This window comes from Ranitomeya variabilis, chromosome 5 (assembly GCF_051348905.1).
Source record: "Ranitomeya variabilis isolate aRanVar5 chromosome 5, aRanVar5.hap1, whole genome shotgun sequence".
Lineage (NCBI taxonomy): Eukaryota > Metazoa > Chordata > Amphibia > Anura > Dendrobatidae > Ranitomeya > Ranitomeya variabilis.
The window spans coordinates 2,029,502-2,052,033 of NC_135236.1; the positions used below are offsets into that span (position 1 = coordinate 2,029,502).

The window sequence follows — 22,532 nt, forward strand, 5'->3', positions numbered from 1 at the left end:
ATCCTATCCCGCTATAGGTCAAAGGACGTCCTCCATGGTGCTGTCCTGAGGGACGTAATGGAAAAGTACTTTACTCTGTCACCTCATTGGGGGACACAGGACCATGGGTGTTATGCTGCTGTCCACTAGGAGGCGACACTATGCATAATCTGAAAAAGATTAACTGTGGCTCCTCCTGTGCAGTATACACCCCTGGACGGCATCAGCCTTCTCCAGTTTTTGCTTAGTGTCGCATAGGAGGCACACCTAAAAGATTTTTACTCCTTTTTTTTCCGACGGGATTACAGATGAAGAAAAGAGGGTCTCCTGTGAGACTCCCGGCATGGCTCCTTCCTCAGCCCCCTATTATGGGGTGCTCAGTTGAAGTAGAGATGGCTATTCCCCATGTTGCTCCTTCCCCAGTCCCTCGGGTGCTGGTTCGAAGTCGAGACCCCCCCCCCCTCCCCCAATTCCTTTTGGTTTCTGGGTTGAGGTCGAGGCGAGGATAAAGGCCCCTGAAGGTGACAAAGGCACCCTCCCTATCCCCCTCTGGGGGTATTAGGTTGAGACACCTCAGGTAGGGCCTGTACAGGCAGCATTCTACAGCTCCCAGCAATGGGCCAGCACACTGCGCCTGCATGCAGGGACCCCAGCCCAGCTGCGGGCTCCTGTTGGGGCCGGGGGGAGTGCAGGCAGGCATGGCACATACAGACACAGGGCTCCCTGCGCCCCTGTCTCTGCGGCAGCACCAGCTCTATACTGCCTCAGGGAGACCCCTACCGGGCTCCCCCTTCCGCTTATAGCCCCACCGTCATCCTGCCTTTAAATCCGGAGGGGTCCGGTTCAGATCCGACCGCCTCCCGGACTTTCGCGCCGGCCTGGAGCCCTTCTGGGCCTCAGGCATCTAATTTAGGCCCCGGCTTCGGCCTAGCTGAAGCTGCCGCCTCCTCTCCGCCCCCCGGCCCGCCCCCCAGAATGACAAATATGACACTCTACAGTGTCATAAAGGGGGTGGATCGAGACAGAAAGGGCGCGTTTTTACACAGCCTTGCCGCCTTTTCCCCAGCTCTCCGCCCCCTTCTCCTCCTTTCCTCTCTGTCTCAGCAGCCATTTTCGGCTGCAGATTAACCCTGCATCTCCCGGTCTGCAGGACCAGGCAGCCAGTCTCCGGGGGGCACAGGACTGTGGATCTTCGGCGCTGCACCTAGGGGCACACTGGTGGGGTAAGATCACAGCTGGGTTTTTTACTCAGCTGTGAATCCATATTACCTATAAGGCTCCCCTATAGGTTTCTCTACCCCTGTAAGGTCCTCTGCTGGCAGCACTTCTGCACTCTGTGCACTATGCCGGGCTCAAGGTCCAAGAGAACCAGGCAGAACTGCTATTATGCATTCTGCACAGCCTGCGGGACCGCTCTCCCCAGTAGTAGCACGTACCCGCATTGTCAGAACTGTATACAAACTAATGTGTCAAAGCCCCAAGAAGCCCCTGCCAGTGCCTCGGTGTCTAATGCCACGCCGGAATGGGCTACTCGGATATCGCAATCTATGACGCAGTCTATAGATAACCTAACCTCCACATTGCTTCAGGCTCTGCAGGGTCATGCCCCGGCTATGACCGTTACCCAGCAAAGGGAGAGCTTGACTCAGGAACAAGATGACCCTGGCACATCCACGTCTAGGTCAGGACGCAAGCGGACCCATAGATCAAGTCCATCTGCGTCATCCCATAGCACACGGTCATCCCCCTCTAGGGAGAGACACCGTAGCTCCAGGTCATCTAGACCATCCCATTCCAGGGACAGACAATGGAGATCTCCGCAATCCCCGACCAGAGAAGGCCTCCTCCCCAGCCCACTCAGCAGGGGATGCCTCAGTGATACACAGGATTCGGAAGGCATCTGCGACTCTGACTCAGACAGAGAAACGGAGGGGTCCCTGATCCCAATCCCTCCTAGCAATACAGCGCTAGTTGAGGACATTTCATCCATCCATCAGGTGCTGGACATTTATGATCTGCCACCAGAGGCCCCAGAACATAAGATTTCCTTTGAAGGACCTCTGAAGCCGCCTAAGGTTTTCTCTAACCACCCAGAGTTTAAGGCGATCCTTAAAAAGCAGCTCTCACAGCCTGAGAAAAAATTCGCTAATCGCAAATATCTGGAGGCGAGGTACCCCTTCCCACAGAAGGACACCAAGGAATGGACAGATCCACCTGAAGTGGACCCCCCAGTCTCTAGGCTAGCAGCACAGACCCTCCTTTCACTGCCAGATAGCTCAACCCTCAGGGACGCAGCAGACCGGCAGGTAGAACGTTCAATTTTCGAGGCAGCAGGGGCATCCCTGGCTCCCGCGTTCGCCTCAGTTTGGGCTACCGAGGCCATTCTGGCCTGGGCAAAGAATTCACAAGCTCTCCAAGCATCCGCTCCTGAGCTGTCGGACCAAGCGGTTCAAATAGCAGTTGTAGCAGACTACATGCTCCATGCAGCTCTGGATTCAGCAAGGGGAGTAGCGGGGATAGCATCAAACGCCATCACGATTCGGCGTATCCTCTGGCTGCGGGAATGGAAAGCAGACGCAGCCTCCAAGAAGTCCCTCACGCACCTCCCCTACCTCAGTGGGAGACTTTTCGGTGAAAAGTTGGACACTATGATATCCAACGCCACCGGGGATAAGAGTACTTCTCTCCCCCAACTGAAACCTAAACGCACTTACAAGAAGCGTAACCAAACTCGATTCCGATCCTTTCGGAATTCCTCTGGCTGGTCCGTCTCGCGTCCAGCACAAAATCGTAACCGTTCCCCACGCAGGGACAACTCACGATCGACGCAAAGGTCGGACAAGACCTGGCAGTCAAAAGCAGGCCAGCCTAAGCCCAGAGGAGGAAAATCTCAGACTTTCTCCTCATCATGACTCACGGACTCCGGAAGACACCACACCAGTAGGCGGCCGACTTTTGCTCTTTCAAGTCTGGCTGCCTATTACAGAAGACAGGTGGGTCATGGAACTAGTGTCTTCCGGATACAAAATAGACTTCACCTCCAACCCACCGGACCGATTCTTCCTCTGTCCCCCCAAAACCGCCAGCCAAGGCTCGTGCCTACCACCAAGCGGTCTCCTCGCTTTTTCAAGCAGGAGTCATAGTACCTGTACCCACGACCGACCGCTTCTCAGGGTTCTACTCCAATCTGTTCGTAGTTCCCAAGAAAGGAGGCAGCGTACGGCCCATACTAGACCTAAAACAGCTCAACAAATATGTACGGGTCCGTTATTTTCGCATGGAGTCCCTTCGGTCCATCATTGCGTCCATGGAGAAGGGAGAATATCTCGCGTCCATGGACATACAAGACGCATACCTGCATATATACTCATTGCCCCTGCCCATCAGAGGTTTCTCAGGTTCCCAATAGGCCAGGACCACTACCAATTCGTGGCTCTCCCTTTCGGACTCACCACGGCTCCCAGAGTGTTCACCACGGTCATGGCAGCCACCATGGACGTCCTGCACTCCAGAGGCATAGTAGTCGTTCCATACCTGGACGATCTACTCATCAAGGCTCCCACCTTCAAGGACTGCGAGCTCAGCGTCTCAATCACAACCGATACTCTCAGTCGCATGGGCTGGTTAATCAACCTACAAAAGTCATCACCAACCCCGAGTCAGTCCCTGACCTTCCTGGGAATGTTATTCAACACCTCCAGGGGTCTAGTGCTTCTTCCCAAGGACAAGGCACTGGCTCTCCGACTAGCAGTTCGCACCCTCCTCCGCAAACCCCCTCGATCTCCGGTTTGCCATGAGAGTCCTCGGCAAGATGGCAGCAGCAGTAGAAGCTGTCCCATTTGCCCAGTTTCACCTCAGACCTCTCCAACTAGCCATTCTCAAGTCCTGGGACAGGAATCCCTTTTCTCTCGACAGGGAGTCCAGCTAACGTCGTCAACCAGGAGGTCCCTGCACTGGTAGCTCAAGCCAACCTCGCTAGCAAAGGGGAAATCCTTTCTCACAGGTCAATGGAAGGTTCTGACCACCGACGCGAGCCTGACGGGTTGGGGTGCGGTGCACCTACACCACAGGGCACAGGGCAAGTGGTCCCCAGTGGAAGCGACCATGCCCATCAACATCCTGGAAATTCGTGCCATCCTTCTGGCATTGAGGGCCTTCCATCACTTACTGGCAGCCTCTCACATCAGAATACAGTCGGACAATGCCACAGCTGTGGCATATGTGAATCACCAAGGGGGACCCGCAGTACCCAGGCGATGCGAGAAGTGTCACACATCCTCCGCTGGGCGGAGGACACAGGGTCGGTTCTTTCGGCGGTCCACATTCCGGGTGTGGACAACTGGGAAGCAGACTTCCTCAGCCGACAAAGAATAGACTCGGAAGAATGGTCTCTCCATCCCGAAATTTTTCAACAGATCTGTCTCCGCTGGGGGACCCCGGATGTGGACCTAATGGCATCCCACTTCAATGCCAAGGTCTCCAACTTCATTGCCAGAACACACGATCCGCGGTCGCTCGGAGCAGACGCTCTGGTTCAGGACTGGACCCAGTTCCAGCTTCTGTATATTTTTTCACCTCTCCCCCTGATATCCAGAGTGGTGAGAAAGATCAAACAAGAGGGAGTTCCAACCATCCTAATTGCACCAGACTGGCCCAGACGCACATGGTACGCCGACATCGTACAACTCACAGCAGACGCCCCCTGGCGTCTCCCCGACCGCCACAATCTTCTATCATTGCCAGGTGAATCAAATCCACCATACAAGAGGCCTACCGCCTTAAGAATTCTCCTCTTCCAGCCTGTATTACGGCACACTCTACACGGGCGGTAGGGGCCTCCTGGGCCATTCGGCACAACAAGTGTATAAGGCGGCCACTTGGACTAGCTTACACACGTTTACTAAACACTACAGGGTTCATACCCAGTCCTCAGTGGACGCGAGCGACGTCCCATGGTCCTGTGTCCCCCAATGAGGCGACAGAGTAAAGGAGATTTTTGTGTACTCACCGTAAAATCTTTCTCTTAGCCTCTAATTGGGGGACACAGCTCCCACCCTGTTGCCCTTTCCGGGCCGTTGTAACTGTTGAGTTCTCATATTGTTTTCTTGAGCTCGTACATAGTTGCCTTCTTACAGGCATAATTATGTTATTCATGTTACGTTCCTTCTACTGCTTTTGCACAAAACTGGAGAAGGCTGATGCCGTCCAGGGGTGTATACTGCACAGGAGGAGCCGCAGTTAATCTTTTTCAGATTATGCATAGTGTCACCTCCTAGTGGACAGCAGCATAACACCCATGGTCCTGTGTCCCCCAATTAGAGGCTAAGAGAAAGAGATTTTACGGTGAGTACACAAAAATCTCCTTTTTCATTTTTACGGATCAATTTGTGATGCACCTGGGGGTTCAAAGTGCTCACTATGCATCTAGATAAGCTCCTTGGGGGGTCTAGTTTCCAAAATGGGGTCAGTTGTGGGGAGCTCCAATGTTTAGGCACACAGGGGCTCTCCAAACGTGACATGGTGTCCGCTAAAGATTGGAGCCAATTTTTCATTGAAAAAGTCAAATGGCGCTCCTTCCCTTCTGAGCCCTGTCGTGCGCCCAAACAGTGATTCCCCCCACATATGGGGTATCGGCGTACTCGGGACAAATTGCACAATAACTTTTGGGGTCCAGTTTCTCTTTTTACCCTTGGGAAAATAAAAAAAATTGTTGCTAAAAGATCATTTTTGTGACTAAAGTTAAATGTTCATTTTTTCCTTCCATGTTGCTTCTGCTGCTGTGAAGCACCTGAAGGGTTAAACTTCTTGAATGTGGTTTTGAGCACCTTGAGGGTTGCACTTTTGGGTATTTTCAGCCATATAGACCCCTCAAACTGACTTCAAATGTGAGGTGGTCCCTAAAAAAAAAATGGTTTTGTAAATTTCATTGTAAAAATGAGAAATCGCTGGTCAAATTTTAACCCTTATAACTTCCTAGCAAAAAAATGTTTTCAAAATTATGCTGATGTAAAGTAGACATGTGGGAAATGTTATTTATTAACTATTTTGTGTCACATAACTCTCTTGTTTAACAGAATAAAAATGCAAAATTTGAAAATTGCAAAATTTTCAAAATTTTTGCCAAATTTGCATTTTTTTTTCACAAACGCAAAAATTATCCACCTAAATATACCACTAACATGAAGCCCAATCTGTCACGAAAAAACAATCTCAGAACCGCTAGGATCCGTTGAAGCGTTCCGGAGTTATTACCTCATAAAGGGACACTGGTCAGAATTGCAAAAAACGGCCGGGTCATTAAGGTCAAAATAGGCTGGGTCATGAAGGGGTTAAAGCCAGAAAGTTGCCATTTGAAATGACTAGTTTTGTGCCATGTCTGTGATCGGCTTTTTTTCTACAAAATTAGACAACTGAATGAACATCCTCCAAGGCCGGTGATTCCATCATGTTTGCCCGGGGTTGTAGTAGTGCATTGCCGCAGCTTGCTGGCTTTGCCCATCTTTGTCTTTTTTCCATTACCCATCATATGTTTTGTCTATTTTCATTGAATGTTAATTTGTTGTAATAAAATGTGTAATTTTTATAGCACTTTGGCCTTCTTGCCTGTGTATTTTGGGGCATTTTCACGCCGACTACCACCACTGTCATCCCTGACTGTGCAGGCGGTGATTAACCCTTGCCAGCCTTAGCTTCCGGTGTCCAGCAGAAGTCACTGATGACGTATGCAGCAGGCTCAGGAGCTGCACTCGCTCTCTGCACAGCCGAGGTCTGGTTTTCTCCTGAGGAAGGGCCCCTGCATGACCTGGAAACGTGTTGACTATTAACCTGTTTGAAATACATCTTTGAAGAACATCGTCCGCCATTCATCTTTATCTGCAGTGCAGATTTGGACACATACACTCTGTTTCGCCATAGTCTGACTGTGGCCAGAAATATAACAATTGCACGTGGGATAAGGCACCAACCTCCCGGCCTCGGAGAACCCTTCAATAGAATTAAGGACTTGTTTTTTGCTGATAAGTCACCATACCATGTACTGGAAGATGTGAAAAGCCCCCACAAGTCTCCTGGTATTGACCTTCAGGTCAGGAGATGAAGGCGACACCGAGCTGCATCTCTCTTGTTCTTTAATTTGGTTATTGTATATTTGGATCTGACTTTTTCTGGATCTGGTGAATTCAGATACAGCTCTGGCAAGAATGAAGAGACCACTGCAAAATGATTAGTTTGTCTGATTTTCCTCTTTAAGGCTATATACACACGTTGCGGATTGTATGTGTGTTTTCGCCGCAAAATCACGGCAAACATGCATACACAACACAGCCCATTGAATTCAATGGGATTCTGCAATGCTGTGCTAATGCGTATTTTTCCACGGCGGAATCGCATAGCGGAAAAATACGCAGCATGTTAATTCTTTGTGCGGAATTGCGGGGATTCCGCACACATAGGAATACATTGATCCGCTTACTTCCCGCATGTGGCTATGCCCACCATGCGGGAAGTAAGCTGATCATGTGCAGATGGTACCCAGGGTGGAGGAGACGAGGCTCTCCTCCATGCCCTGGGAACCATATACCTGTAAAAAAAAATAATTATAATAAAAAATCGTGATATTCTCACCATCCGGCGGCCGCCGCAGCCTTCCCGCTCCTCGCGATGCTCCAGTCCCAGTAATGCCTTGCGACAATGACCTGTGATGACGTAGCAGTCTCGCGTGATTTTACATAATCTGGGGTCATTGCCGCGGGGCATTACTGGGAACTGGAGCATCACGAGGAGCTGGAAGCCTGCAGGGGCCGCTGGAAGGTAAGACTATCACAATTTTTTATTTTTAACATTAGATCTTTTACTATTGATGGTGCATGTAAAATGTTGGTCACACTTCTCAAGCACTATGTTTGTGTGACCAACCTGTCAATCAGTTTTCCAAGCAATGCTGCAGATCGCTTGGAAAACGCTAGTGTTGAGTGGGAATACGCATGCCAATTCCGCAACGTGTGCACAAACTACTGACAACATGTCTCCGAAGTTCCAAGCAATAAATATTGTATTTTCTGAAAATGACAATTGGTCGAAATAACAAAACAAATGCATTGCTTGCAGACCTCAAATAATGCAAAAAAACAAGTTCATAATCATTTAGAAACAACAATACTAATGTTTTTACCTCAGGAAGAGTTCAAAAATATTTATGGGCCGTCCATGACAGCACCACAGAGAGAGAGGGGATCCGCCCTTCAGGAACAGGAAACCTATACAGATACATAAGGGCGGCCCCTCTCCCACGTATTAGTTGGTTTCCTGTTCCTGGAGGACAGGATGCCCTACAGATATCTGTACTTCATATAGAATACCCAGGCCGGCTGTCCGTCTCAGGTAGCGATGGGGTCTCCTTTCCTCGGTCAGTGCGGGTCCCTGGAAGCGCCACGGGTGGTCCAGGTAAGGCTCCACGGCAGTGAGCGGAGCAGGTGGAGCAGAGTCCGGAGGATGTCTGTCTCCGGGTGCCAGCGACGGAGGTGAGACCCGCGGACGCAGTGACCAGCCCAGTCGCAGGACTTCATCTAGACTAAAGGATACGGTTCGCTCCCCCAGTAATCCGGTACCTACCGCTGCTGCCTAGACCTTCGTGAACGTGCCCTGATGCAGTCTTTTCCTATGTTTTTTCCTTAGGGGAAAAAATGCGGTGGTAAAGAATAAGGAGTGTGCACTATGTAGTTGCCCTTTGCCAGAAGCCTACCCTAAAAGACTATGTCAGTCGTGTGTGTGACAGACGGTGGCGGAAGAGTCTCCCGATTTTACCTCAAACCTTAGCGAAATCATCAGGAGAGAAGTAAAAGATTCCCTAAAATCCTTGTCCCAAGGGGAGCCTTCCAAGAGGCAAAGGGAACCTAGCGTTTCAGATTCGTCTACTGCCCCTAGGAAAGAATGTGGTTCAGAAGCCTCCGTCTGCTCCACATCCTCTTCAGAAGAGGATTCTAATCGATTTTGCTTCCTGCTAGACCAGATGGACAGGCTGATTAAATCAGTCAGATCCACCATGGGGGTGGCTGATGAAAAAACAGAAGTTTTGGCGCAAGACCTAATGTTTGGCGGTCTAGATCCGAGAAAGCGTAAATCATTTCCATTTAATGACAAAGTTCAGAACCTTATCAAAAGAGAGTGGAAAAAGCCAGAAAGAAAAGGCTCCCTACCAGGAAAAAAAAGGCTCCCTACCACCAGCCTTTAAATTGAGATATCCCTTTTGACGACCCCTTGGTGAGCACGTGGGATAAGGCACCAAAATTAGATGCAGCGGTGGCTAAGGCTTCTAAAAAATCCTCTATTCCCTTCGATGATATGGCTTCTTTAAAAGATCCTCTTGATAAGAAGGCATATTCGTTTCTTAAAGGGACTTGGGAGATGTCGGCTGGTGCTCTAAGACCTGCAGTAGCTGCGACATGCTCAGCCAGATCGATGATGGTCTGGCTGGACCAACTAGAATCTAAGCTAGAAGATGGAGCCTCTAAGGAATCCATGTTAAAATCTCTGCAGACAATCCAGAATGCTGCTGCTTTTCTCTCTGATACGTCCACAGATTCTGCAAGGATGGCAGCTAGGGCTGCAGGGTTATCAAAAGCGGCACGCAGGGCCCTATGGGTGAAGTGTTGGCCCGGCGACATTCAGGCCAGATCGCGTCTTAGCTCTATTCCTTGCGAAGGAGAATACCTGTTCGGTCCGGTTCTAGACGAACTACTGGAGAAGGCCGGAGATGAGAAAAAAAAATTTCCCAGTCTACCGACCACTTCTTCTAGGCAACCTTTCACAGGGAAAAGGTTCTTTCGCAGAAGGCCGGCCAGGGACCAAGGCAGATGGGATGATAAAAAGAAAAAAGGTACTGGATTCATGTTTGGAGGTGGGGGCGTCAGGAACCATCCCGTGAGATCAAAAAGCCACCCCAATGACTAGTCTCCCCGGTGGGAGGTAGACTATCTGCCTTCTACCCAGCCTTTTCCATAATTTCCAGTAGCAATTGAATTTTGGGAATAATAGCTACGGGTCTACAGCTAGAGTTCTCCTCTATCCCTAATTTCTTAAGAGTTACCCCGCTCAGGTCCTCTCCAGCAGAACAGGTGGCCCTGGAAATGGAAATTCACGACCTGGTCAGTAAGAAGGTCCTATCAGAGGTTCCAGAAGGGGGTAGTAATTCTACTCTCCTCTGTTCCTAATACATAAACCAGACGGCTCCTTCAGAACTATTATCAACCTTAGGGCTCTTAACAATTTTCTGACCATACAACCGTTTAAAATGGAGACTGTTAATACCGCAATAAAATTACTGTTTAAAAACTGCTTTATGTTGGTGTTGGGTTTAAAGGATGCCTATTACCATATCCCTATTTATGCAGGCCACCAATGATTCCTGAGGGTAGCGGTCCAGTTAGATGGTGTGGTCAGACATGCCAAAAGGGAGGGTCCTATAACCCCCCGGGTATGTACTGAGGTCATTGCCCACCTACATGAGTCTGACATTCTGGTAATCCCCTACCTTGACGATCTCCTTATCGTGGGTAAAACAGCGGATCACTGTTTAGAGCAATTACAATAAGTAATGTCTGCCTTGGAGCGACTGGGATGGTTACTAAATGTCAAAGTCCCGGTTACAGCCCATGAAAGTGCAGCGAATTATAATAATTTTTCTTTTTTAGGCCTGATCTTGGATTAGGATCAGGAATGCCGTTTACCTCACGAAAAAATAGATCTCCTACACCTTCAGGTGCTAAACGCCTCCAAAAACCCCACCATGTCCCTTAGAAAAGCGATGTCTCTTCCTGCATTCCCGCGGTCCGATGCGCCCAGTATCATACAAGGATACTTCAGGGCGAGGTATTATTACAAAAAAAAATCTTAGGGAGTCGCCTAGAGAGCCAGCTGACCTTGTCCCAAAACACTATTGTATCCCTCGAATGGTGGCTAGACCGAAATAACCTATCCAAGGGGGTCCCCTAGGAATATAACGTAACTCATGTAATCACCTCAGACGCTAGCCCTTCTGGGTGGGGGGCTCACATGGGTGAAATTATAATCCAGGGACTTTGGGATCAGCTTCAGATGGAAATGTCCTCTAGCCTGAAAGAGTTAACGGCGGTGGAGCAGGCAGTTAAGACTCCTTGTCTATCTACAGGGTCACCACGTGCGGATATTCTCCGACAATCGGGTCACTGTGGCATATATCAATCATGAAGGCGGACCCGTTCCAAATCCCTGATGAACATGGCAGATCGTCTGTTCCAGCTAGCAGAGCAACACTTTCTCTCATTGACGGCTCTTCATATAAGATGAATAGAAAATACGGCGGATTACTTAAGCCGCAAAACCTTGAGGCAGGGAGAATGGTCCCTAAACGACTCCATCTTCAACCTCGTGGAAAGGTGGGGTCAACCGGAGGTGGATCTTTTCGCCACAAAGGAAAACCGGAAAGTGAGACGATTCTGCTCTCTGAACCCCAGAGAAAATCCTGTATGTCAGTAGACGCCCTCCTCACAGACTGGAACTTCAGGTTAGCTTACGCCATTCCTCCCCTGTCTCTACTTCCTCTGGTGATGAGGAAAATCAGGAAAGACAAGGCCAAAGTTATAGTAATTTCCCCCTTTTGGCCCAGAAGGATGTGGTTTTCATGCCTCAGGACCATGTCCACATCCGACCCAGATCTCCTATCCCAGGGCCCAGTCTACCATCCTCGGGCGGTTGGCCTTCGTCTGACGGCGTGGATTTTCATCGGTCGCTTTTAAGAGAGAGAGCGGTTTCTCTCCGCGCCGGATTATTTTTCTGCTCTTCAGCAGAGTGTTAATCACCACAAAAATTTGTCAGGATCTGGAAAAGATTTCTTCAAAACTCGGGGGTAGTAGCTGGTCAATCAGCACCAATAGACCAGATTTTGGAGTTCTTGCAAAAGGGGTTGGATATGGGGTTATCCCCAAATACTTTTAAAGTACAGGTGTCAGCCTTAGGGGCCCTCTTTGGCTGCAACATTTCTGAAAATTACTGAATAAGTAGGTCTATCAAGGCGACAAAACGGTCTAGGCCAATGATGAAGAATAGGGTCATGCCGTGGGACTTAAACTTAGTCCTCTCGGCCATGACAGAAGCCCCATTCGAGCCAATTTCTTCATCCTCTATTAAAAATCTGTCTCTTAAAGTAGCCTTCCTGGTGGCCAATCTTGCCTTGCGCAGGCGTGTACTATGGAAGACAGAGAATGAACTTCAATCCAATATTGCAGCCAGTGGGTAAGGAAAGGGTGAATCAAACACCCGAAAACCCCGCCTCTATGGCTGAAAATTGTTCCCTCCAAATTCAGGTGACAGAGTCCCTTTAAGATGATGTATTCTAGAATATCTAGCAGTGACTGATCCCTTGGAAGATAGATAACGCCATATTCGTGTCCTATCAGGGTAGTAGTGTCGGGGTCGTAAACAACAATAAACTCTCATTCACCAGTCATTCCAAATTAAAGTATGAGCCGAGCATCTGGTACCGGATAAGAATGAGTCAGACAGGTAGCTGGTTCAAACTCAGTTAATGCCCCGTGCGTCCACACATGTCTGCAACGGTCACACCAACTGGCTTTATTCTAAAATACACAATACTATATTGAGTGTTAGGGGAAGGCGTGCATTAGGCGGGGTTTGAACAGTATACGTCTAGTGCTCAATCTCCTCCTGATTCGCTGGACGTCTTCTGGTGGATTCCTCCTCTTCTTTCTATTTCCAAGTTTCGATCTCTAAAGAAATGAAAGTTAACTCTTTAGACACTGAACTAAAATAAGAATGAACACTGGCAGCCATCTTTAAATACAATTACATTTACAAGCAAGCAGTTAGGAAAAACTTATTGTTTCACAGTATAAGAGTATAAAAGTACAAAAAGAGTATAAAGATATATATTTTCACCTTGACAATCCCCCCTAAACACTAAGTTTTTCCCTTAAAGAAAGATCCTTCGAGACTGTCCATGTGATGGGGAAAGGGGAGGTGGATTTCTTCATCCAGACACCTCAGAAACTCTCCCCTAGCGAGAGGCCTCCAGGCAGCTGAACCCTTCACTAACCTCACATGGAGTTCTCCCACTGTCCCTAAACTAAATCTCTTAGCATCATCTGAGAATGGGGGGTTTTGTCTACTCTCTTGAGAGGAATATACTTAGGGATCTCCCCTGGATCAGTACCATCGTACTCTGGTGGATCTACTTCTTGATTGAGGAAGGCGCCAGTCGGAGTTGCTTTGGCAATAACCTTTTTGTACAAGGGAATAACACAACAGAGAATTATCGATCCAACTATAAGGAGGGCAATCAGTACCAAACAAACTTATTGAAGGAATCCCTTGATCCCACCTAACCAACTGGAGAAGAAAGATGTGTCTACTCCAGCATACATGACACGTCATCTTATTGTCCTAATTTGTTCAACTTCTTTTTGCAACCTTCAGGAGATCTTTTGGATCTACATTTCGCCATTCAGGTCTGGCTGTCTATATTTCGTCTCGTAAGTCTTTGGTCATACCGTCAATGAATGTATTTACCAATACTCTAACATCAAGTGGGTTTATGGGACTGTACTCCATGTCTTCCCATTTCAGCTGTAACCGTCCAAAGTATAGCTCTACACTCTCTCCTTTGTCACATCTGTAGAAAATCTTAATTTGCGTCCTAGCACGTCACCTGTTTTTGTGCTCACTAACTACCTAGGCCTGCCTAGGTGCACTTATACGTCCATCATATTATCATTATTTGTCTGTAGAATGAGAAAGGTTGGTTCTCAGGGTCAGCCAATATTTTTGCGTAGCTAGCTAGTCAGAGGGCCTCCAGGGATAATACTCCTGTATCTGTCTTACCCTACCTGATGTGGTTGGTTCTCTGGTGGTGGGAGTGACATGACATGCTGGTCTACAGCTCCTTCCCAAAAGGATTACTGTCAGCCTACTCCCAAAAGTTAATGTCCCCACTATCCGCCAACCACAATCCTGTGTCAGCTTCTTGTATCACTACATGTGATCTTGTCTGGACAGGATTCAGTGTAATTCTCTTAGGTCGGGTTGCAGCACGGGTCATACAAGTGTTAGGGCCCAAGTCCTCAACTATATCCTGAAAGGCATCACAGCTATAATTAACAAATCTTTGTTCTCTGTAATATATATATATTTGATCCATTCAACATTTTTATTAATCTGCACCTGTGGGATTATAGAAGCAAAGCCAGCATAAATCTGGTTCTGGGCTTTAAACTGGTCAGGCACCCCCCCTTGGCACTCCAATGGCATCAATATATACTAGTGGATCTTCTTCATAACTCATGTGGAGCTGATCAAGGCTTCTCCTCTTTCTGGTAGGTTCATCAGGTATCTTTGGTGTACTGGTAACAGGGGCTTTGGTTGGTCTGAAACTAATATCCTGGAGCTGTATATGGCCTAAATACCCATAGGGTCCAGCACTAAATACATAATTATAATGCCTTCCCAATACGAACGTCTGCAGATCAGCAGATTGGGGGTTTTCAAGATTTAGGAGGAGGGGGTGACAGTTTCTACCCCATTTACAGCCTCTAGGTGGTTGCAGAAGGGCTGTTAGATGCATTCTTTCACGAAGACTCCTACCGTCCCATCCTTAGGGAACATGGCTTCACTAGATTTATATCCCCAATCATCTCCCGTATTCCAGGCAGCATCTGTCCAATAATAACAATTATTATTGTCATTTCTGGTAACACACATATAAAACTGGATGATCCCCTCTACCATCCGTTAAGTCTCAGGGCATTTGACTACATCACAGAAATCAAATCGCCAGATATTCACCGGGGCTGTCAGGTTTACCCAGAGAATAGTGGGACCTTAGTATTTTCATTTACATTAGGGGCCGAAAAGGTAGGGGCGAGGATGGCCCCTAGTCCCAAGGTCAAAAACAACAGCAACATTTCCCTTCAGTCACTACTGTGACTAAACACTGGTTCGGTCTCTTTTACAATGTGAGGCGTGGATCCAGGTGCTCTTTCCTTCAAGTTTTACTGCAGTGGGGGTGACCAGGATCACCGTGTGAGGTCCTTCAAATCTTGTCTGGAGACAATCTCTGCGCACAAACTTTCACATACACCAGGTCTCCTGGCACAAAGGGATAGTGTCCAGGATCCTTATCTGGGTCTGGAAGAGAACTGAAGACAGTTAAATGCACTTTGGCATGGTGTCCATGTGAGGCCTGCACATAGCTAGTCAAGTCCTGGTACTTGAGTTGCAACTGTTGTGGAAAGAAACATTCAAGACTGGGGCTCCTGCCAAACAGAATCTCATACGGTGACAGTCCTATCTTCCTGTTTGGGGTATATCTTACTGAAAACAAAGCTAGAGGAAGGCATTCTGTCCATGGTTTACCAGTCTCTGTCATTGCCTTCTGGATTTTAAGCTTAAGAGTTCCATTTAGTCTCTCCACTTTTCCACTGCTCTGTGGGTGGAGTATGCAATACTTGACTTACCCCCAGTGCTGCCATTACCTCTGACATGATCTCTCCAGTAAAATGGGAACTCCGATCGCTTTCAATGACTTCAGGAACTCCATACCTGCATATGATCTCAGCCATCAGTTTCTTCGCTGTTGTCTTAGCCGTAGCTTTGGCAACTGGGTAGGCTTCTGGCCAACCTGAAAATAAATCAATGCAGACCAACACATACTCATACGTCCCTACCCTGGGTAACTGAATATAATCAATCTGCAGTCTCTGGAATGGGTAAAGGGGCTGGGGAGTGTGTTTGGATGGGGTTTTCACTGTCCTACTCTGATTATGTGTGGCACATATCATGCAGCTCTGTACCTGGCTTTCTGCGCAGGTGGAAAACCCGGGGGCAATCCATTGTCTCTGTAGGGTGTCACACATGGCCGTCTTCGAGTGGTGCACATTCCCGTGCAGAACCTGTGCCATCATTGGGCACAGTACCTGTGGTAGGCAGACCTTTTCACCCCTCCCCCATAGTCCGGTAACGGTATCAGAGCAAGCCCCTATCCTTTGCCACCTATTTTTCTCCTCCTTACTTGCCTGTTCTTGTAACCGGGCTAAGATGTCTTTCAACACAAGTGGAGATGGTGGGGTGTCTAGATGATGTACTTGAGAGGCTACAGGAGTGCTTGCTGCTCTCTTGGCAGCCTGGTCTGCCAGTGCGTTACCCTTTGTCCGTCCATCAGTGCCTTTGGTATGTGCCTTTACCTTTATGATGCCTGCTTGGGTGGAAAACTGTAGTGCATTCATAAGTTGCTGGACTGCCTCAGCACATTTAAAGGGGTGGCCATTTGCTGTCAGGAAAGCCCTGGCTCTCCAGATAGGCCCATAATCGTGTGCAATACCAAAAGCATACCTGGAATCAGTGTAGATATTTACAGTCTTACCTTCTGCTAGTTTGCTCTGCTTCTTGTGCAGACATATGAGCTGGCATTGACTCTGCCTTGATTACCTCATGTTCTGAGACCACAGCATATCTGATACAGAAGCGTCCTTGGTCATCTTGGTGACGGGATCCATCTACAAAAAGCTCAAAATCAGCATTAGAATAGGCACACTAGAGACCAGCCGTTTCCCGAGACATCAATTCTAGACAATCATGTGGTTTGGAAACCTAATCTTGTTCCTCTGGATCCATTCTAGAAAGAAAAAGTGTCCTTTTTCATGTCACCTACTCCTCCCCCCTTTGGATCCAGGGGAACTAGGAGAAGAGTAGCGGGGTTCAGGACAGTGCACCTTTTCAAAGTTACATTAGTAGGCATGAATAGCACACTAAAGTCGCAGTTGTCCAGCCATGGATATGTGGCTAGGTTGTACTTGATTAAGGATACTATGTACATCATGTGGGGTGTGGACCATCAGTGGATAATTCAAAACAATCTCTGAAGATTTGTGTAGCAACAGCTGGACAGACAACACAGCCCAAACACATAAGGGACTTCCCTCTTGCCACCGTATCCAGGCGGCCACTATAATAAGCAACAGGTCTCTGTTTGTCTCCATGAAGCTGAGTCAGCACACCTGTAGCATGCCCTGCAGGTGAGCTCTGTCTGCAAGGCAGTCTGCAATACTGTACGGCAGTGCTCGGGTGTCTTGTAATCATATACGGCCTGCAGTGTGTAGCACTATATCACAGGGCAAATTCCCTCCCTCGGTGGTCATAGCATCTCCTGGATGCAAGGGGCCATAATTGGCAAGGTAGGCCTGACACTCTTGGGCTATGGCTGGGCCCCCCTTTTTAGCTATCTGTTGGGCCAAACCACCTCTATGTGACAGGGTAGAATTAGCTGGGTTCACTTATAGCTCCTACCTGGTAGGTAATCATGTCCCCATACCCTACTGAGAAAAGAACCTGGGAGCCCTGAGGTGTGATGTAGTAACATGAATGACAGGGAAACCAAACTTCAGATTCCTAGAAAGTCTGGCCTTGTAGGTGTGTAGGTTTCACGGGAAGAGGAGATGTAGAGGCCTTTCCGGGCTGGGGGGGTCTGGCATTTACACCGATTAAAGCAAGCTCTTGGTCTGAAAATTGACATGGGGCTGGGGAGGGAGATTCCCAGACAGGGCTAAAAGGGATATTTTAGTATGAGACTAGATTTGTGTAAGGTGGGGAGGGCAGGGGCTGAACTCTGTTACATAGACTCTGATAAGGAATAAAGCTTCGTCCTTGTACTGCGGTGGGGTGGGGGCTGTATTTGGAGCGGGGAATTGCTGTCAGCGTTTAGCAAGCGAAAGGTGGGGGCTACGACCCTGAATCTACTCGCTCCACAATTGTAACAGACCTCTCTTCACTGAGAATTAGTAACTCCGCATACATCACAAATCCACCCGACAGGATCATAGAATAGAGGCGCACTAAGTTTTGGCAACCCAGTATATATTGGTGCTTTGGGATTGAGGGGCTCAGAGCTTACAGTCGGAAGAAGAGGCTTAATTTACCAATCTTTCAATTATTTACAAGTTTTCCTCCCAAGACCAGGCACAGGTCTATTTCACTTTCAATTTCATACAGTACTTATTGCTTTAAACATAAATCTCTCAGCGTGTACTAAACCAAGGACAGAGAGAACTTTGGAATGCAATACATGGCCCCTTCCCTCTAGCCCACAGCACCGAGGGGAGGAATTGCAAGCAGGTCGCGCAGGGATTCACTCACCCCCTCCCATCTAGTAACACAGGGATAAGAAAAATCACTGCATTCCACAGTGCACAAGGGAGAATACAAAAGCCCAGATCTTTGCCCCCCTTTCTCTAAGTTCGTAGCACAGATGAGGAAAGAGGAGAAATCCCACACCGGTCCGCTCCCTCCTCCCCTCTACTACACAGCACTGATACAAGGCTCCGTATCTTCTACAAAGTAACAAATTGCAGCAGTTTCCAGACTTAATTTCTACAAAACTTTCCTATGATCCTCCGTGGTCTGGGCGGAGCCCCAAGGACGGCCCGTACACACACACACACACGCGGCAGGTCTCCACCCAGGTTGGATTCTGCACAACACAAACAGGACACACCTACGCTTCTGGAAAGCTCATCCCGCTGCCATTACAGGGCGATGGCTGGGACCGCATTCTCATCACCAGTGGCACGGCGGCCATTTTACAATCTGTAAAATCACAGTTCAAAGGCATTTTATAACCAAACACGGGTTCTACATTGTCTGATCCTTCCTCTCCATCAACATATTTTCATCCTTTGTTCTTTAAGCTTCGCGCAACTCGCAGATGAGCTTGCGCTTGTTCTAACAATCCTTTATCTTTCAACATGCCCCTTTTATTTTCTATGAGATTGGGCCACATAGCCGGCTACAATCTCCCTGACTAGGGCAATCCTACATGCTTATACAATCTCTCAACATTCCTGACTGCCTTCTTTCCCTCCCGTGACTCTACTATTGCCTTGACTTCCACGGCATCCTCATCTAACTTGTGGGGCACAGACTTCTTCTGCTTTAAGAGACGCAACATGACTCACAGAATACTGTGATTTTCTGCAGTAAAACCACTAGCAGCGATATCAACGCTGGTGTTCTACAATACGGAATCTCGCTCAACGTATTAGAAAAAGAGCCTCGCGCTCAATATTTTCTGTCCCTAACCTGAACACCAGCGATTAACAGACTATCCTGCTACGATATTCTAAACAGTCGGGAGGCGGTCTCCTAGTGAGAGCCCTCCACAGAAATACAGGTGGTCCCTGCTCGGGACGTCTTAATTACCTAGCTGGTACAATATCACAGAGGCTGCATCTCCTATCCCTTCCTCTAAGCCGCCCCACAATCTACAACTAGCTCAATCTTCCACTCCACTTCACTACTGGACAATAGTCACGGGTAGGGTGGTTGAACGGAGTACAATGACCGGTGGAGGAGGCGTGGTGTACATGAGGACGCGCCGGATGCAACGTCTCTCAGTTGCTGGTTCAGAGCGTGGCACAGGATCGCATTCGATCTCACCACTCGACCGGTCACTCCCCAGACCCAAGGAGACCACAGACAAACCAATAACGGCTGAGACACTAGCAAGTGTGACACATACAGTGTATATGATCGCCACTTACCGTGTGCGGAGGGTGATCAGTCCTCGAGGTCAGCCACTACGGGTATCATCCACAGACATCCAGGCATGGGTCCAGGGGGTCTCGGATCGCTGTCCACGCCCCCCGTTGGGCTGCCAAATTGTCGGGGTCGTAAACGACAAACTCTCATTCACCAGTCATTCCAAATTAAAGTATGAGCCGAGCATCTGGTACCGGATAAGAATGAGTCAGACAGGTAGCTGGTTCAAACTCAGTTAATGCCCCGTGCGTCCACACATGTCTGCAACGGTCACACCAACTGGCTTTATTCTAAAATACACAATACTATATTGAGTGTTAGGGGAAGGCGTGCATTAGGCGGGGTTTGAACAGTATACGTCTAGTGCTCAATCTCCTCCTGATTCGCTGGACGTCTTCTGGTGGATTCCTCCTCTTCTTTCTATTTCCAAGTTTCGATCTCTAAAGAAATGAAAGTTAACTCTTTAGACACTGAACTAAAATAAGAATGAACACTGGCAGCCATCTTTAAATACAATTACATTTACAAGCAAGCAGTTAGGAAAAACTTATTGTTTCACAGTATAAGGGTATGGCTCCACGGTCCGGAGGGGCGGCGGTATCGCCGCAGCGGCGAAGCCGCTCGGCGCTAAGCCCCGCCCCCTTTCTGGGACGCGATCATGCCGGATGTGTTAACTCTTCACATCCGGGATGATCGCTCTGTCCCATAGTGCCCTGTGATATGCCCTGCGGGGACGCTGCGTCCCCGCAAGGTGTACGGACATGCTGCGATCTTAAAAGACGCGCAGCATGTCCGGAGTCGCAGGGCCGCCGCGTGCGGGTTTCCACGCATAGTGGAGACGGGATTTCATAAAATCCCCTCCACTATGCTGGAACATCTGGACGCTGCTTGTTTGACGCTGCAGCGTCAAACAAGCAGCGTTTACTTACCGTGGAAACATACCCTTAGAGTATAAAAGTACAAAAAGAGTATAAAGATATATATTTTCACCTTGACAGTAGGAAAGGTCATAGAGCATCAAAATCTACGCTAGCTAGGTGGATCAGGGAGGCTATTTCGCTGGCATACATTTCAAAGGGCAAGCCGGCGACTGAAGGTCTGAGAGCGCATTCCACTAGAGCTATGGCTGCCTCGTGGGCAGAGAGGCTAGAGGTGTTGATCGACCAAATATGACCTTATGCCACTCCTGGTACAATAATGTAAGCAGTTCTTCTTTGTTTGATGACCTGTGACTATCCATCTTCCTCCTGATTACATTCCAGAGGTTTTCTGAGGGGTTCAGGTCTGGAGATTGGGCTGCCCATGACAGTGATTTGATGTGGTGGTCTCTTAAAATTTTTGCCAGAGTGGAACGTTTGAGGGGAAAAGGTGATTTTCAAATTTTTCCAAAATATTTTTAAAGATTTTTTTTTTTTTCATCCTAATTGGGGCTTGAGCTGCTAATAGTCTGGTCGCGCGCTCTAAATGCCGCTTACCGCAGCTGAATTTGCCCTTTCTGGTGATGCCCAGCATGTCTGGACTACACAGAAGTCCCAACTTGGCAGCCATGGGGTCTTCTGCTGGCTCCCAGCTACCATAGACCCTAATCGGCGCCCTGTGATTACACCATGGAGCCAATGGGTGCCGTGGACCACATGCTTTCATGCCACTGTCAGACTCTTGACTACGGGTTGCCAGCACCGATGCCTGATGTGACGTACACGTATGAGCCTTGTCCGCATCCTCTCGCACATGCAGCCGGATGATCTGTGGTGATCACTTCTGCCATCTTGCCGAAGCAGAGACGTCAATTTATTAATCAGCTTGTGGAGATTGGCGTTGATGCTTGTGGTCTCCATTGCTGACTGATCTTCTTTCTTTTCAGCCAACCCTGTCGTATTCCCACCCACCACGTTCGGCTTCTCCGGGAGGATACCCACATGGGACCCCACCTCAGCAGCCACACACGGTAAGTAGATGACGAGGCAAGTGAGAGAAGCTGGCAGACTGTGGATGACATGGTGACCCCTTTCTTTACCTTCTGTCACAGTCTGGCTTCCAGGCGTCCCCACAGCCGACCCCTCGTCTTCCATTCATGCAGCACGGACAGAACCAGAGATTCTACCACAAGTGATTGTCCATCTGCAGCTCCAAATCAATGGGATGGATGCAAAGATCCGCTCTGTGCTCAGTCCGACCCTTCTATTCTGTAGATCTGCTGTCTCTCCCCAATCACCCCACAACTTTTAACTCAGCGGACACCTCTGTCACAGACTCGGGTGTTCTTGGAAATAAAGTGATTTTACCTGTGTTTCCTAGAGAAGAGTTGTGATGTCACCCGCGTGCTACTAGGATGAATGTCGCGCTGGTGAAAGTAAATGATGTTATCGGCAGCACTCGTGTGTCGCTGATGTCTTCTGCCAAAGGGAGTGTGTGATCGGTATACAAGCATTGTGGGGGGCGCTGCAGCAACACGCACCTGGCGATGAACACGGCAATGCTGCCACAATAGGAACGTAGCTGGAGGTGCCAACCTCCAATCCCACACCAGAGTCGGCAGGTGTCCAATAAGAAGGGTCAGCTGAACCACAGTCTCTACTAGGTGGTGCTGGGGTCTGGCAGCTGTGGTGGCCCGGGATCTGGCCACAGCAGTGTCTTTTTAAAATGTGGTGCCTAGAACTGGACACAGTATTCCAGATGAGGCCTTACCAAGGTGGAATAGAGGGGAATAATTCACGTGATCAAGACTATGCTTCTCTTAATACATCCTAGAACTGTTTGCCTTTTTTTCTGCTGCGTCACACTGTTGACTCCTGTGCAGTCTGTGATTTATTAGTATACCCAAGTCTTTCACATGTGCTTGCTTAGTTCTATTCCTCCCATTCTGTAGATATAATTTTAGTATTTCTTGCCCAGATGTAGAATCTTGCAATTCTCCTTGTTAAATCTCAATCTATTAGTCTCTGCCGATTGTTCAAGCTTATCTAGATTCTTCT

The 22,532-nt window shown here is 48.5% G+C and overlaps 1 protein-coding gene across 2 annotated transcripts in view; it reads left to right on the plus strand.

Annotated features, from left to right (window-relative positions):
• GPS2 (G protein pathway suppressor 2) overlaps positions 1–21,847 on the plus strand; it is a 53,881-nt gene extending 32,034 nt beyond the window's left edge. For both annotated transcript variants that reach the window (XM_077261433.1, XM_077261434.1), the window contains exons 11-12: positions 21,422–21,505; positions 21,587–21,847. In XM_077261433.1, the coding sequence (XP_077117548.1) occupies positions 21,422–21,505; positions 21,587–21,670 (168 nt within the window). In that variant the 3' untranslated portion in view covers positions 21,671–21,847. The remainder of the gene's footprint in view (positions 1–21,421; positions 21,506–21,586) is intronic.
• The last annotated feature ends 685 nt before the right edge of the window (positions 21,848–22,532 follow it).